Source organism: Necator americanus, chromosome I (assembly GCF_031761385.1).
Source record: "Necator americanus strain Aroian chromosome I, whole genome shotgun sequence".
In the NCBI taxonomy this organism is placed as follows: domain Eukaryota; kingdom Metazoa; phylum Nematoda; class Chromadorea; order Rhabditida; family Ancylostomatidae; genus Necator; species Necator americanus.
In genome coordinates, this window is record NC_087371.1 from 20279048 (window position 1) to 20292751 (window position 13704).

At 39.5% G+C, this 13704-nt stretch overlaps 4 protein-coding genes across 5 annotated transcripts; 2 read left to right on the forward strand and 2 right to left on the reverse strand.

The window, feature by feature from the left end:
* Window positions 1-75: 75 nt before the first annotated feature.
* On the forward strand, window positions 76-4491 carry RB195_006307 (uncharacterized protein; the record flags this gene model as incomplete). 2 transcript variants are annotated; one of them, XM_064179328.1, is made up of 6 exons in its annotated part: window positions 76-156; window positions 971-1023; window positions 3204-3322; window positions 4022-4134; window positions 4206-4301; window positions 4429-4491. In XM_064179328.1, the coding sequence occupies 6 exons, from the start codon at window positions 76-78 to the stop codon at window positions 4489-4491; spliced, it is 525 nt and encodes a 174-aa protein (XP_064036289.1). The 2 variants fall into 2 exon arrangements, with proteins under 2 accessions (XP_064036289.1, XP_064036290.1); XM_064179327.1 differs by lacking the exons at window positions 76-156; window positions 971-1023 and having other exon boundaries at window positions 3220-3322.
* A 1093-nt stretch (window positions 4492-5584) lies between these two features.
* Window positions 5585-7386, reverse strand: RB195_006308 (uncharacterized protein; the record flags this gene model as incomplete). Its single annotated transcript, XM_064179329.1, has 4 exons — window positions 5585-5650; window positions 6507-6605; window positions 7120-7244; window positions 7299-7386. 4 exons carry the CDS (start codon window positions 7384-7386, stop codon window positions 5585-5587), a joined length of 378 nt encoding a protein of 125 aa, XP_064036291.1.
* A 777-nt stretch (window positions 7387-8163) lies between these two features.
* On the reverse strand, window positions 8164-9991 carry RB195_006309 (uncharacterized protein; the record flags this gene model as incomplete). Its single annotated transcript, XM_064179330.1, has 4 exons — window positions 8164-8181; window positions 8520-8621; window positions 9670-9794; window positions 9904-9991. The coding sequence occupies 4 exons, from the start codon at window positions 9989-9991 to the stop codon at window positions 8164-8166; spliced, it is 333 nt and encodes a 110-aa protein (XP_064036292.1).
* Window positions 9992-12573: 2582 nt separating this feature from the next.
* On the forward strand, window positions 12574-12969 carry RB195_006310 (uncharacterized protein; the record flags this gene model as incomplete). Its single annotated transcript, XM_064179331.1, has 1 exon — window positions 12574-12969. One exon carries the CDS (start codon window positions 12574-12576, stop codon window positions 12967-12969), a length of 396 nt encoding a protein of 131 aa, XP_064036293.1.
* Between the last annotated feature and the right edge of the window lie 735 nt (window positions 12970-13704).

The following is a 13704-nucleotide window of genomic DNA, read 5'->3' on the forward strand; positions in this document are numbered from 1 at the left end:
AAGCGAGATGCAAGATAATCTCTTTTTCTTTGTTATTCATCATTTTTGTCCTTTACGGCTCGGTGTTCATTTCCAATGTTGGAGATGACGGTCGGTTTGTTTGCATTTTCAGCGGGTCGTGACATTTCCGCACATTCAGGAATAGCCCTCAAAAAAGTGCGTTTGTTAGACAATGACTAGTAAATCTTTGGAAGTGATTCATCGAAACCTTGCTGCCGTGTCAATGGAATTTCATTCCATATTGAACGAAAATTTCCCGATTGTTCAACGCTAGCAGAGTCGGCCAGTGAGCGCATCAATTCGATTGAGCGAAAATTCGATTGTTGGTTTGTTCCGCATAAGAAACAAGTGTCATAATTCTGTTTGAATTGCTAATAACCATTCTTCTCTCTTAAATTAATGTCCTATTGCCGTACAACATCCGTTTCTTGCTATAAATCACTGCATTGAGCGGAATCGACGTCCTTCTCATGTTTACATTTCGTTCTTGTACATCCACGTTCGGCAGTTTGTTGCGGTTTTAAGTCGGAAAAAGTTACGAACGCTCCGATGGTGCAAAAAGGTCACACTTTCTTAAAGTTCCACGTAAAGTGAAGTAGCACTTCCTGCATTGTTTTATCTAATTGTGCGTTGATTAATCCCTCGTAGTCCCAAAAAATTTTATGTGAAATGTCTGTCAGTACGTAATTATTTCTGTGCTTCACTAATGAGCGTTTCATCTCCGATAATATTTTCTCATTAAATAACAGTAACAATAGCATTAATATCTAAGCTCTGAAAAATTTTATTTGAATTAGGCCCTAAACCCTTTATTCAGCACAAACATCTGCCTAACAGAGGAGTATCCACCAATAGAAAATGAAATTTCAGTGATGGCGCTTTTCACACTGGAGCAACTTACTTTTTAGACTTTTTAGGAACCTAAGCTATTACTCAAGCGAGATGACTGAATATGTACTCCGTAATCTAGAACAAAAATGATTGCTACGTATCTTTCTTAGAAGAATCTACCTTCAAACACTTGTGAGTTTTTTTTTTTTTGTAATGTGGTAATCGTTGTTGTTGGCGTTTTCCTCGTTTATCAGCTAACAACTCACTCCTACTATTCAAAAATTTTCATATATTATCACTATTAAAGTCAACTGAATGTAGAAAATCACACTTGTTCTTAATTGTTCACCCGTTCAGTATTGCTCCGATTTAATTGCCTTACAAAAAGTTGTTACCAAAGATTCCATGCTCCGTCTAGGTATTTGACCTATTTGGGTCGGACTTTAGCAGTGTACTGGACATCATCATATCTCGGTAACTTTCGCCTTATAACAATGTATCCTATATAGCTCGTACGTGCTCACGGCGTATACTCAAACGTCTGGTTATATTTAGTACAAGTTTGTCCACCGCGTGCGGGTAGCAGTCGGAGTCGCATACGCGGCCTTAGTGATCCAATTATTGACGTCAAATACTGCAACTGGTTTTGCTTTTCAAAAATTGAGAAGTTTTCTCTAAGTGGCTACTGGACTTAATTTAATGTCTATAAACATCCCTGTGTAAGATTTTCAAGTGAAAAAGTGAGCATGACGAGACTAGATGTTATACATTGTGCTGTTTCAAAGAGTTGTGTCGCTAAGAAATGATTCATCTAGTGTCAGTTGAGCCGTGGCACTAAACTATCATTCCTTTCATAACGAAAATAAATGATTAATAAAGGATAAAGTCACTCCCTCCTCAATCCACTTGGGATACCTCAGCGCGTTTTCGGCATTTCGTAATGGTTGGGATTTTGGAACGCGTATTGGCCTAAACAATGATTTGTGGAGGCCAGCCGATGATCAAGCCGATGATCAAGTTTTATCCTCCCAGACTTGGTACCAATTTATCGACGCCGGAGGGATAAAAAGCTTGGTTTGCACTAGGGCGCTTTCGAACCATCGACAGTGCGGCTACAGAGAACATATTAGATTAGAATTAAATTAGAACTCGGTGTTCTGAAATCCACGATGCTATACTCTCCAATTTTGAAGGCTTCTCTTACTACTACTAGTAACAGTAGTACTAGTTACTTGATAAGAATTCAAAATTTACAATGATTTCTAAAATTTCCGTTGCAGATGATCCGCATATTGTCTGTTTCCAGATTATTTGCAGCGGAAACTTTAGAAATCTGTTTCTTGCTGTTCCACACATATCAAATGACAAATACATTTTATCACTAAAAGTATTAGCTTTTCTTCTTTTTGGAAATGGCTAAGTCTGTAAAAAAAGCGATGACTCAGCGAGTGTGGATTTAGAAGGGTAAAAACGGTATTAACTCAAAAAAAGGAACGATCGTTCGCCCTCTATTATTGATATCAGTGTTATCATTATTTGCACATCATCACGTTATATAACGCTGAGTAAACCGCTTTTTGACACTCTCGCTTCTAAGTGTTCTCTCAGCCTTCTTCTGTTTCCATTTTATTTCAGAAAGCGCCCTTCTTATTTCGCTGAGTAAGACGAGAAACAAGACAATCTGAACCCGTTCGTAGTTGCGTAAGGGTGCGCAAGCTAGAGTTGCGATCAACCTGGGACCCTTGCTACCTCCACTCGGGACGCAGAGATGAGTTTGGTGAACGAGGGTCCCACTTCGATCGCAACCGCTGACTGGACCGTATCGTTTAAACAGCTGCACCAGGCTTTACCCGACTCGACTATCCTCTCCATTTCTTTCATTGAGTCACGGTATAGTGGCGATGCCACAAATGTACATTTAAATGGAGATTTCCATCCAGCTATTACATTGTTTTCCTGTATACCTTCTCAATAAATCAGGCTCTACGATTTTTCTTTTCCCTGTTAGATTTTAGCAATCGTACGCATTACGTTAGGCAATGATTATGTACACCTTGAAGAAAGGCGCTGATTTCCTCACGAATATTTGCGTTTTTTCTTTTCTTTACAATTTTTTTCGCTTTTCGTCCTCATTATTCTATTCTTACAGAATGTTTCAGGTAATGCCCTCAATATAATGCTACTTCTAAACTTCTACACTTCTTAAACAAATTTTCACTGACTTTTAATAAAAGTTCATGTGTACCTTCTGCTTCACAAAAATTTCTCTGATAGTTCCCTTTCTTTCTTTTCCAAAGACTCTTATTATGTTCTCGGAATACAAAATTCACGATCTGACACGATTTAATAAGAACTGTTGCTTTTTTTCTTAGGACTCTTCAGAGAATTATGATGGCGCTCAGATATTTCATTGCCCTGACAACATTGTTATGCTGCTGCCTAGCACTTGAATGCTACACAGGATTCAAGTATATCAAGGGACGAAGTGTTGGTGAGGAGCTCCTTAGCTACCATTTTGATTTAATATATTTGTGGAAAATTCCCGGGGAAAACTCGTCCCCGCGATAATTCCATTCAATACATCAGAATTCCATACGTCGTTCCAAGTCATGATCACAAGACAAATAGTTGATTATGGAAGCGTTACAACACATGTCACGTGTCACTGGTCATTGACTTCCAGTGAGCGGTGCCACCACACACTTTTGGAGTACCATAACAAAACCGATAAAACCTTATTTGAGAATAACGTTGTGAACTGGTCTCTGCAGATCATAATGATTACCATGTACTACCGCATGTAACCCTCGCTATTTATTTGGAAAAACATCATCTGAATACATGTAGAATGAATGCAGCTTGACTGAAGACACATTTTGAAACCGAAAATCGAGAGCATTCTGCTGAAAGAGGCCTTTCTTCGGAGGCGTATAGTCGGCGCCAACCATGTTCAGCTGAGTGGCCGCGATGCGCCTCTCACAGCGCCAGGCTTTTTTCAGCTTGACATGCTCCCTCTCCTCTCTCAGGCGAAGTTGCATCGCGGCTAACATTGTCAGGTTTTGGATTCTTGTAGTTGCCTTGAAGTTGTTAAAAAATATTGAGCCCCCGTCAAATGTGCAACGGAGAATGTTTTGCTGACAGCAGCATTCACTGTGTGAACTTTGTCGTCTAATTGTCATTTTTCACAAAGGTACTTCAAAAAAGACTTGCGAACATTCAACTGACTACTGCTACAATGCGACCGCTGATCTCACACAACTCAATGAGATTAGTATGGCCGGGTGTTCGACGACAAGATGCTTTGTAAGTTAGTAGTAATCTTGGAAGACGGAGTTCTTTTCTCACAGATTCCGGAAATTCTTATTTCGTTCCAGTTGAGCCACAATAAGTGCATCACGCAGATGTTCCAAGGACATGAGATCAAATTCTGCTGCTGTAACACGGGTGATCTGTGCAATTCTAAGTTCACTGTAAGTTTGTACCTCTCATTATTTGTGACAGTGCTTGTTGGGAGTGTACAGATTTTTTTCTTGGCTGATCAGAAATGAAATGAAGGAAACGTGTAGACGATGTTATAGAACTCCTCCTTTTTCTTAGAATCTTACGCTATTCGAGAAAGCAAAGCAAAAAATCAAGGATTGGATCAACGTTATTGGATAGCGATCCAGGCGAAATGTACACTTGTATGTATGAGAAGAATAAACGTTAAATTTCATCTGCAGACGTCTCACTTGAGTAGTTAACATTGGAGAACAAAGTGGTGAAAATGAATTTACACGGTTAACTTTTTTTCTCGACTGCACTGTCCTTCAGCTGCCGTCAGAGGTGGAGGTCAAATCGTTCTAAGACCTGATCCTTCAAGTTCATTTGAATTAATCATTTGAAGTGTTTGGTGCTATATTTCTGAATCAACTATTATCGAACAAATGTATCGATTATGTGAACTTTTGCTAGATTAATTCCGTTCCATTTCTGCTCCATGTGAACGCTGGTCTATATGCTGCAAAATTTCCGTGGCTTAAAAACATTAGGACTCCATTCCTCTCGCTGTTCTGTCATGGATTGTCTCACACTTTCAAGAAATTGTCCTTATCTTCCTACACTGAGATGTACGAGGAGTTTTTGAAGTCAACTTGAAAGAACTCAATTCATGCGTTTTATGACAACATAGCGGGTTTTTATAACACTTTTGTAGTGCAGATTTGGTTAATATTGTGATTTGGTTGCTTGTTCTAACGATGCTAGGATTATATGCTTCGAAAAAAGTGGACGTTTACAGTGTGCGTCGTTAGAATCCGAACAAAAAAGTTTTATGCAAAAAGTTAGTTATTTAAGCCATATAATTTCTCCAGATGTAGCTGGGACTTTAAATACAATTCTGTCCGGATGCTAACGATTCACCTTGTGTGTTTGTAAAGTGCTCATTACGACTCATGCTGTATTCTCAACTTTGCTCAAAGGATATTCCATGAATAGGGAATCAAAAATGTTTTTGGTCCTTAAAAACGTTGGATTTTGAAACGGAAATATAAAATCTGAGTGATTAAAAAAAGCAGTGATTTACTCATTCAAATAGGTTCCCTGTTGCTTTATGTGGTTTGCGTTTTATGTTTATGTGGTGCTAAAGTAAGATTTATTACCTGATAAAGGCAACTTCCTAGTGTTTTTATTGTCGAGTAAAGTAAGAGTTCCAGGATAGTCTAGACACGTCGGATAGTTCATTCTCCGGTTACAAATGATATCCGTAGTACGCTTATCCAAGAAAACTGACTACACCTTTGAGCACCTCAGCACCTCGTTCGATAATCGATCCGCTATCCTGAAATTAGAACAATTATATTCATTCTTTTACTTTCTTCAAAAACACCTAAGAAATAAAAACCGAAATTCTCGAAAAGCTTTGAGATTAGGATTTCTGCAGCACGTAAACTTTGTTAAAACAAACAGTTTCGAGAATGTTGTATCACTGCTCTAGCTTTGGAAGTTATTTGAGCCGCAATCAATAAGGCATGGTATACTATAAATTAGAGAAAGAAAACTATCCTTTCACTCAGTATACCCTCACCCCTCTCCTTATTGTATTCACTTCGGATTTGATTATGCGCAGTTCGAAAATTATTATTATTATTATTACTATTATTAGTATTATTAGTATTATTTATGATGCAACACAGAAAAGGACCTGAGTTGACTTGTAGTGCAATGCGACTCAAATGTTTGCGTTCGAGACACCACGGTTTAGAAACATTTTGTATGCTGCACGAAGAACGTTAGAACTTTCACCTGACTTGTTCGGAAGCTGTTAAAGCTAGTAAACTAAAATAATTTTTAGCACATATGAAAAAAAAACGAAGAAAGGTGAACAAACTTGAAAAGGAAGTCAAAAGTATAATGCCTCAGAGTAGTCATTAAAGAAACGAAAACTCTTGGCTTAGGGAGAGGTAAAAAAGTGATAGAATTTGCCGCCTTCGCTTCTATGTTGACGCGTCTCGTTAAAAAGTCATTCAAACTATAACGACAACAAAATTTTGAAAAGATCAGAAGTAATCAAAGAGTTGGCTTCGCAGAAGCTAAGAAACGATAATCCCTTTGAATGAAAAATTCAAATTCTCTCTCTGAATCAGCGAGACTAAGAACTTCCAAAGCTTATCTTCTTGCTAGTTACAGTATCTTACCATCATCCCTCCTCGATTGCACAAATCTTCGTCTCTGCAGCAGCAAAACGTCACAGGTATCCCAGAGATGTTCCTTTGGAAGCAGGTGTCTGGATTGAACTAGAACGAACCGTAACTTTCTATGATTACTCGTACATAATAACGACAAAGGATAAATGATGGGTTGGTCATCCCCATAGGAGGAAGTCGCGTGGGCGTTCGACTTCAATTCAGAATCATTTGAGGTATATGAACGCTCGTACGGTGTCAGATTGACTTGCGGGGCGAGTCTATGGGTCAAGTCAGTGTTTTATCTACCCAGACAATTTACCAACCCCGGCAGAATGAAAAACCCGGTAAGCCCTGAGACGGTTTCAAACCAAACACCTTGGCGACTGCGCCATACTCGCCCCATTTCTAATTTGCGTCACAAGAAGCTAAACAATATGCTACAGCAACCACGTAGATAAGCAATGTAGTGCACAAGTTCTCTTAAAGCAAAAAAAAAACTTTCGAAAATACAACAGTTTACCCACTTTCGCATGCAACTTTTCCTTTTAGTTAAATGAACATTGAAAGAGGTAAAATCCAAAAAACTAAAGAAAAAGCAAGTTGTTAAACCACGAAAATTCACCTGACAAACAAAAGTGTTACAACCGGCTTTCTGTATAGTGCTGAACGAAGTGACCTCGGCCGTCGCGTTGTAACAGAAGTCGGTTTCCTTTTCGCAAGTTTTTGTGTTAGTTCCTATCGTTGACCCTACAACGAAGAGAAAAATAGAAGGTAGTGAAAATGCAGAGGAAATACGCTCACCTTTGAGTAGCGAATAACCGAGGTAGCATTGAAGAGATGTGACCGATACAACCAGAATGGAAAAGGTTAAAACAAAGGTGGTGAACATCGAGTCGTTTTACAACGAAGACCAATTCCCAGCACAAAACAGGAACCGAGAGACAAGAAGGAAATCAATTGACCAAATTTCTTCGAGTGACTCATTCATATAACCACACTCAACGAAGGTCGGGTAAGTCGGGTTCGCTTCTGTTGGCAAACGAGAACGAAAAACCACGTTTGAAACACTTCTTCAATGAAAGGAAGATCTCCCAAATTTGCAAACGTTTTCAGATGTGACTTCGACATTTTTATGTGATCACTCCAATAAACCTCAGTTCCTAAAATATGAACTTTTGGGATACAATTTTATCAGGAAGAAGCTTCGAGCTGAAGCAAATTAAATTTCCTGCTTATGAAGCAATAAGTAGAATATTTTTATACTTAAACCTTGTTGTAATGATGCAGTAAAGAGCTCTTCAAACCGAGATCACGATGAAAAGAATTCTACTTCTGTTCTTGTTTCAATTGCACTGTGACTAACCGTCTGTGTGGAACTCTCCATATTTATCGTATTTAATAGGGTAGGCATGAAAAATTGGAAATTTTTGGAATTTCGAAAAGTAAAAATACGGTCAAACGTGAAGTTGTAAATGAAGTGTCATCAGTGGATCCTAGGTTCTAACACGTGTAATGAAACCGTAAGCATCTAAGTAAATCAATTAACATCTGAAACGACTACAACAAATCCCAGAAAGACTGAAAGATTATTTCAATTACTGCATTCCTTGCATCTGCGAGCGTTATTCGGAGTTTCTTGCAAAATTGTTCCTCAAGATAAAGTCCCTCATTCGGACAGGATCCGCTGAAATTGCAATGAGTCAATCTCGATTCCTGAAACGTCACATCCATGAAGTCAATGTCCACAAAATAAGAGAAGATTCTGAACTAGCGAATGAACATGAGGATGAATAAATTTAGAACAGTTATTGGAAATAAAGCAACAAAGAAAGAAACTACGAACAAACTTCTAGTAGAAATTATTTGAAAGATTTTAACAACTTTTTGTTCCCAACGTTGTGCCTATTTGTCATCACATTTCAGTACGTATGGAATGATTATCCGGTATAGAATGTGCTCGTAAAAGGACCGATAAAGGGCGCCTATCTTGATGATGATGGGTTTATTTAATGCAAAACATACCGTCATATCCTCTCCATTGCACAAATCCTTGTCCCTACAACAACAGAAATTCACTGGCATTCCAAAAAAGCTCTGCTTGAAGCATCTTTGTGGTGGGATAAACTGAAAATGAATTAATTTCATAGGCGGAAACATTTTTGTGAAATAAACTATTAGGTGACAATCTGAAAGCGATAACTCGAAAAATGAGAGAAATTAGCTGGAGCTTTTGGAATGTTCCGAGCAAAGCCACACATTCTCGCTATTTCATCCCATGCGTGCTTTCTCGCATTACTAGAGCGTTATCCATGCTACAACCAGGACAAAAATCTGACTTGTGTTGCAGTTGCGTGAGTGGTTGCGGGCACAGTGAACATCTTTCTAGCTCCAATTCAGTTTAGCACCTGAGCTAGGATCGCGCTGAGCCTTGTCAAGCGCAACCACAACCCGACAGGATTCACCGAGGATGGTTAGCACCCTTTTATTCTTTTCTGTCCTTCTGTCTGTTTTGTATCGATTTCCTTATTCATCTTCTGCGGACTTTTAAGGCATATTGACGACAGTGTGACCGCAAGATCAATCGCTATTTTTTTCCTACGTACGAGTTTTTACTACGAGTAGTCTGATCGCAATGCAAGGTACAGCCTTTTTTAGTAGTTAGTAGTTTTTAGTTTTTAGTGAAAATGACAGCTTTCCCAACTTTTGTGTTAATTCGACAGGATACGACCGAGCAGTGTTGTTAAAAGTTTGGGCGTGGGAATAATCTTTTGAGTTATCAAAAATAAATTAAAAACGACTGAAGCTAGTTACACAATCGAATTTCTAACACTTGCTGCACCTTGTGCGAACTTTCCTACTGTGATTTTAAACATGAATGTTTTAATGACCTTTAGCCCTCTAAATCCAAAATATCTTTAAATCTCTAAATCTTAAAATAAATTTTATTCTGCTTTTAGTCAATGACGTCAGCTCTCATTCCATTGTTACAAATCTTCTTTGTCCAAGCCGATTATACCATTAGCTAGTTTTAGTCCAACGAGTTATCTAGAAGAACTCTAGGAAACTAATTAAACGGTGCAAGAGGTGTAAAATGTAGGTGAGATTGTTCTTGGTTCCCCAGAAACCGTGACCTGATGTGTCAAAAAAAATTTGATAAAGAGGAACATTTCACCTGACAAATCAAGCTATTACAGCCGGCCTTTTGGAAAGTAGTTAAGGAGAAAATCGAGGCCGATGCGTAGTAGCAGTAGTCGGAATCCCTGCCGCAGGTCTTCGTTCCATTTCCAATTGTAGAACCTGATTATTAAGATCTAACCAAGCTGCCATCTTATGACGCCATGTGAGTAGAAAAAAATGACAGTGGGCTCGTCAAATACATTCCATGTGACAACTTTTAAAAAATCACCTCTGAGAAGGGCGTAGCCAAGGTAGCACTGAAGAGATGTGGCAGAAGCAAACAGGAGAGAAAACGCAACTACAAAGCACGCGTGCATTGCTGGATCAAACACAGTAACACTGACGTTGGGCCGAGCACGGATTAATCGTAAAAACAGTCATTTGAATGAACTCTCGCCGATGAATCATCTAACAAACTGCAATATGGAATGAGGATTAGTGCAGTTAAACATACTCCTACATAACGGACTGAGAGGATGCAGCACACCGTTTCACAACACTACGAAAGCAGCACTAAACTAATTGCGAAACTAATCAGACACGATTTGCTCAGCATTGAAAATGCTGCACATCCAATCGATTTGCATCCAATTGCACCTTGAGGAATAGAAAATACACATCAAATTGGCAAAATTTCCCAGGGAAGAAACGTGTTATCTCTCCGCGAGTACATACTAACAAATGAAGGAGAGCATGATTTATTTCCTTTTTTCAACGCCAAATTTCACAAACAACTGACAGTATTTAGCTATAGTCGCGTCAAAACGACATGAAGCACGATGTAGTTCCCTAAGCACCTGCGCTCGAAGCCGCGTCGAGCACACACTTACAGTATGGCATGCATTGTGCAGTATACATAGTACTTCCCCGTATTTCCCAGAGGCAACGAACTCTGTGTGACTCAAGAGCTTGTGAAACATATAACTATTTAAATGTCACTGCATTGTTTCATTATATCTGTTCTTCAGAAATCGGAAGCAGACATGCTCACAGCTGTTTAAAAGCATCACTCCACGAATCTGAGGTGGTACGAATTTCAGGTGGAGTATTCGTATACGGCATAGGAGACTACGGAGAGAGGGGTGATCTCCTCCATTTCTTCCTAATTGCCGTAAAAAATGGTCCGGAAGATACGGCTTCAGGCGTTTTGGCGCACTATTTTCTACAGGGAGTTCGACTGGAGCGCGCCAGCCATGTGCGGCGCCGCATCTTCCGGGCCGTTTTTTAAACCAATTAGCAAGAAATAGACGCAATCACCCAACTCTCCATAATCTACAATCCCGTATACGAATACTCCACCGGAAATCTGCACCATCTCAAATTCGTGGGGTGATGCCTTTGATTATTACCTAACACTAACACTTCGTATACTGTTTGCAAATTGCAGCGGTGCCGAAGGAATATAGGTGTAGAATTAAGTTTGATTATTCTCCAATTGAGGTAGCGATCCATTGGGAAGAGAACTATTATATTCTTCCATTAATGCTTAGATTTCTTTTAAAAAAAACAAGAAATCATTGCTAGGAAAAGAAAAATTCAATTCTATGGCAAAATCTTACAGAAGTTGTCACTACTTTTGACTTTTACTAATCAGTAAAAGCGGCGAAGCGAGGATCACAAGAATGCTGAAGTCCAGCGTTAGCCGGACTCATGATACTTCACCTGCGAGACCTTGAAATTAAATTATTCACACCTGATTTTATCAGTAAGTTTACCAACGTTCCTTATGTAGTTAAGACTAGAAACATCATAGAAATTACTGAAAGTGCACATAGACCAATTAGCACAGTTCATAAACGCAAAATATTCCACTCAGATGTACCAATAAACAAACCTAACTGTAGAAACTATAACAATGATCTCGTAACTCTACTCGGATTTATCTTAGACAATAGTTTTTGTAAAGATGGTAACATATCTCTTAAAAATCGTAGGTGTTTAAGAAGGTAATAATACTAGTCCAGTTTCCGCCAACCTTACTCTTTCGTTTTATGAGTATATTTGTGCTTTTAATCTTTATGAACCTAATTTTATATCCCATCCGTTTAGATATATGGATGATCGACTAATTATACATATTACAGAAGAGGAAATGTCTACCAATATTCTGAACATAAAAGAAAGAAAGTCTTGACTTTGGAGAAAACTAATAGAACAGATCATGAACTGTACTTTTTAGATTTAGATATTTATAATTACAACAATATTTTATACACTAAGCAATACAACAAGACAGACTTGCTCAGTTTTTCTGTTTCTAGGTTTTGCCATTCTTTTATCTCCAGTACTATTAAAACTGTTATTATACATACTGAAACTCTTCGAATAGCTGAGATGCCATATTTGATTCCGATCACCGGCCAATTCTTCTCAGCTTTATGGTACGGTAGAAAATGTATCGGGCTCAACATCAACCGAAGCTCGACTTGGCAGATCTGAAGAACGAGGAATACAGAAAGAAGTTCCAACGAGTGTCGATCAATATTAGATCACTTACTAGGAAGAGAGGGGATGACACTGACTCTTTCACTAAATGCATTCAGGATATTGCAAAGAAAGCGCTTCCAGTTTAACACCGAGAAGGAAGTCCGCATTTGCATCTGCGGAGACAATATCCACGTACAATTCTGTATGTGTACACGCACTACTCGTGACTTCAGGTTGGAGAAGCGTCTGAGAAGGAGGTTCTGTAGTCAACTTAAAGGTGATTGTGAAAACGAATGGATGTCAAGGGCGAAAACTTTAAGAAGGCGCGGGAGATTCGAGAGGTGACAAAGATCTTCCTTTAATATGGATTGACGAAAGGACAGCTTATTCATGGAGACACGTTATTATAATTTCATTACACAAGAAGCTATCCGTCACTCAACCGAGGAATCAATTATCATTGCTGCGTGAAATGTGCGAGGTTTTGGAGTGCATCATCCTAGATCGCCTAATTCGACACCACGAAGAAACCATTCGCGACGAGCTAGCAGGCCTGCGCCCTGGTGGATCATTGATTGATCAGGTGTTTATTTTGAGAAGAATGATTGAAGTGTGGCAGCGGTCTGCGAAGCTTCTACAGCTAGCATTTTTTGACTTTGAAGCCGCTTTTGACTCTCCTCACCGACTCCGTGTTCTCAAAGCGCTTTGCGCTGATGTAGTTGCAGTAAAATTCGCATCACTAATGAACAACATGAACAGAAGAAAAACTGCTGCGGTTCGAACAACAACTGAATGTACTACATCGTACAAAGTGGAAACCGCAGTTAGACAAGGGACAGCTGCAAAACTCTTTCTGTGTCGTCGATGACATAACGCAAAGAAAAGTTGACCAGTGTCCCGTCGATGTCATTTTAGCACCGTCTGCACGTCCCTTGGTGGATCTCGAGTACGCCGATGATGTGGTAATTTTCGCTTCAAGCAACACTAAGTTACAGCATGTTGTTATACTTGCATCGAAAGTAGCTGCAGTCTACAGACGGCGACTCCGCTCTGATAAATGCAAGCAGGTATGGGTCTTCTCGAGAGCCTCAAAGGGAATCAGGGTGGACGGACAAACTATCGAATCCGTGGATGAGTTCTGTCATTTGGACTGTATTCTGAAAAACGATGGCAGCTATGCGAGAGATATTCAGCAAACATGCGATAAAGTTAACTTGGAATTCAACTCGTTGACAAAATGCCTGTGGTCGACCCCCATCGCCAATGAAGTGAGTCTACCTATTGCAATTCCATTTCCAGCTCCATCATGATGTACGGATCGCAGACTTGGACAGCGCCGTCAACGGTTATGGAGAAGCTCGACCGCACCGAAAGGAAGGTGTTTTGACGGACGCTTGGCTACTTCTGCCTAATTGTGTGTCATAACGAAAAACTTTACCTAGAAGTGGATTATGTCGTACGGGCGGATGACGAGAAGAAAAGATTGCACAATCTTGCCCGCCCTTCAGAAGTGTCATGCAAAACCGTCTTCTATCCTCTGCTCACGTCATGAGCAGTCCGTCTGATCGTCTTGTTCAAGTTGTTCTGAGGATGCTCCCAGATC